Below are 3,112 nucleotides of genomic sequence, written 5' to 3' on the forward strand. Positions count from 1 at the left end.
AAAAAAAATTTTCTATTCGATTTAATTTCAATTAAAATTTTATTAATAAATTAAATAAATATAATTTTTATTTATAAATTCAGTAAATAGAAAACAAAGTAATTGCGTCGCTAATTCCCGATGTATTAACGAGGAAAATTAACGACGAAATATCGAGGAACAATTAACGAGGATTTTACGTGGATTTAGTTACGATTCTATTACGACGAATTGTTTTCGTGTTCCTTACGTTTTTATTACGACGAATTTATTTAGAGGTTTTTGCGGGTCTTTTACGACGAATCATTTACGAGTTTCTTACGAGGAAGCACAACGACCGCGTTACGTGGAAACCCCACGTGGTCTTTACGACGAAAACTTAATTCTTCTTTACGAGGAAAATATAACCTCGCTAATTAACGAGGAAATGACGACGAATCTTCTCTTACGACAATCATATAACGACGAAACGCCTTTCATCGCCATTTCCTCGTAAGCCTTCTTTTCCGAGGAAATAACGACGATTTTGGCCGTCGTTAAATTTGTGTTTTCTTGTAGTGATTATTCTAAAAACATTTACATTTAGGGTATGAATGGTGACTAATGAACGACGAGAAACAAATGCATTCCCTAACTTTCCTTAAAAAAATCACCATTCATAAGGAATATTTTTTCCTTTTCATTCCCTACCATTCTTTTTTTGTAGAAAAATAAAGAATAAATTAATTCCTTGTTAAATAAGGGATGAAACAACCATTCATTTTTCATTCCTGCAATTTTGTTCCTCTACGTTTTTTTTCTATTCGTTCATTTTGTTTCCAGAATGGTCACCAGTCGAATCCTTTATTTTAAAAGTTGGAGGAATGAATTAGTCCTAGTCCTCGTTTTCGATCAAGAAAAATTCTCAGCACTAGCAAAACTAATTTATATCGATTATGAGCAATCCTCAGAGATTATCACACAATCCGACCGCAAAAGTTTTACATATGCAACTATCCTATATATATATTCTAAATAGTTGGTCAAATACGAAAAAAAAAACTGATTTTGAAGTTTTTGTTCCCTATGCAACTATCCTAAATGCATTCTAAATAAATTAATGATGAATTTTATAAATTACCAAACTACTTGGTAGAATGTGAGTCTAAATGGGGAGGTTACTTTTCTTTCATCATACAAGTTTAATATCGTAATGTTGTTTATAAAGTAATTAGTTTCCAAACCAATAGTACGTATATAAAAAGATGCATTGACCAGTAAACGATCGAGAGAACCGAAGAGACAGGAAATCATCAAAGTCAAGTCTTTCTTCTGTATCATGCTTCATGTTATCACCATTCGTCGTTTCCTATAAAATTATTTTCCTGATCTCTCCATCTCCATCCACCTAAAATATTAATATTGGTGTACAATGTACATTATACATATAAGCTAACGATCTTTTGAAATGTAATTCTGAAACTTAACACATTAATACGATAAAAATTCTGATAAAATAAATATACATATATATATACGGTAAAACTAAAAATATAATCAACTGATAATAGTTTTCGATATGATCATGTTTGGATATATTTTCTTTATTTCTTTGTGATAAAGATATATTTTCTTCTTCACTATTAAAAATAAATGGAAGCGATTGCATGCAAAAGAAAAAATGTTAAATTTTACTTATCCCGGGTGATGATTAGTTGGTTAAATACAGTTGCTTTAGAGATGTCAAGTATTTTGTTTATTAGAAATAATATATAAAATATTTTCCAGTCTAAAAATGAAACGATCAGAAATTTTAAATATTAGAAAATTAAGAAAATTTATATTTGAAATGAAAAATTAACGGATCAACCTACAGCTTAAGAAAAACTACCATTAACCTAATCAAACGAAGCAAATGTTTTCTATATAACCGAAGTAATTTTGGGTCAATTTTTTTTTTTTGTAACTTAATTTTGGGTCAATTTCGATGCAAAGAATAATGAAAATCCCTGAAAGGCTGAACATCCTATAATTTAACCATAGCTGAACGATGAGAGTAGTGGTCACCTACTGAATCACCATAACTTGTTTAAATCAATAAAACATTACGCGAATATTTTCATTCAAAAAACATTATACGAATACTTAAATTAAAATACTAGTTTATACAGTTACTTCCTGGACACTCATAATGATTTACACACTGCCCAAATTATTTGATTGAGTTATTAAACTACAAAACATATTAAAAACTGAAGGTACAAGTCAACGACCATCAATAGTTTTTTTTATACTTTAGGGTTAGTACGACCACAAAGGTTACATCTACTTCGCATATATAGAGCAACCTTAACCTTAATCCTAAAGCATATGCAATGAATACACGGTATACCAAAGAAAAAAATAAAATAAATAGAGAAAACAAAAAAAAGGTCCAATGAACAACAACTCGTCTAGAGCAGGCCAGTGGATACAACACTATGGACAACACCAAATTCAAGAGCTTAGTCCATGCTTCGATGACATTAACATGATGTCAACATCCGTATCTTCCCTCGGAGAACACGGTGGTATTGTTGCGGCGCATGAAACGGCCGGAAGAAGATCTAGGGCTTCGAGGAGAGCCGTACCAACGACTCTCCTGAACGCAAACCCTAGCAACTTCCGAGCTCTTGTGCAGAAATTCACCGGACGCTCTTCTGGTGGTGAAGCCAACCGTAGAAGGGGTCCGGTGACTCTGGATTTCGGTTCTCCAACTACAATCTCTAAAGAAGCTATCTTCCCGGTGTCCGGAGATCGAAAGAGATATGATCATGATCACGTGCTTAACCAGCACGTGAGTAACGAGCCGCGTCACGTGACTTGGTTAGGTACGGAACCAACGACGACGTATCAGCTGGGTGAAGAAAGTAACTCCGTGTTTGATCAACAAGATCATGATCTTTTGAGGGAATATTCAGGGAACAGTAGTTATGATGATGGCTTGGATCATGTGGATTATTATTATCACGATTTTCACCAAGGGACGGAGACGTTGGAGGAGTTTATGATGAGCGATCTTGATTTATAATATAGCTTCTTTTTAGTAATTAGATGAAGATGAAAATAATGATTATCATGATGTTACTACTCAAGGGGATTTTCTTTTTTTTGG

At 33.0% G+C, this 3,112-nt stretch overlaps 1 protein-coding gene across 1 annotated transcript; it reads left to right on the forward strand.

Moving 5' to 3' along the window:
* The first annotated feature begins 2,315 nt into the window (after positions 1-2,315).
* On the forward strand, positions 2,316-3,106 carry LOC106306017. Its single transcript, XM_013742470.1, has one exon. The coding sequence runs from the start codon at positions 2,396-2,398 to the stop codon at positions 3,026-3,028; it is 633 nt and encodes a 210-aa protein (XP_013597924.1). The 5' UTR covers positions 2,316-2,395; the 3' UTR covers positions 3,029-3,106.
* The last annotated feature ends 6 nt before the right edge of the window (positions 3,107-3,112 follow it).

The sequence above is a fragment of the Brassica oleracea genome, chromosome C1, assembly GCF_000695525.1.
Source record: "Brassica oleracea var. oleracea cultivar TO1000 chromosome C1, BOL, whole genome shotgun sequence".
In the NCBI taxonomy this organism is placed as follows: Eukaryota; Viridiplantae; Streptophyta; class Magnoliopsida; order Brassicales; family Brassicaceae; genus Brassica; species Brassica oleracea.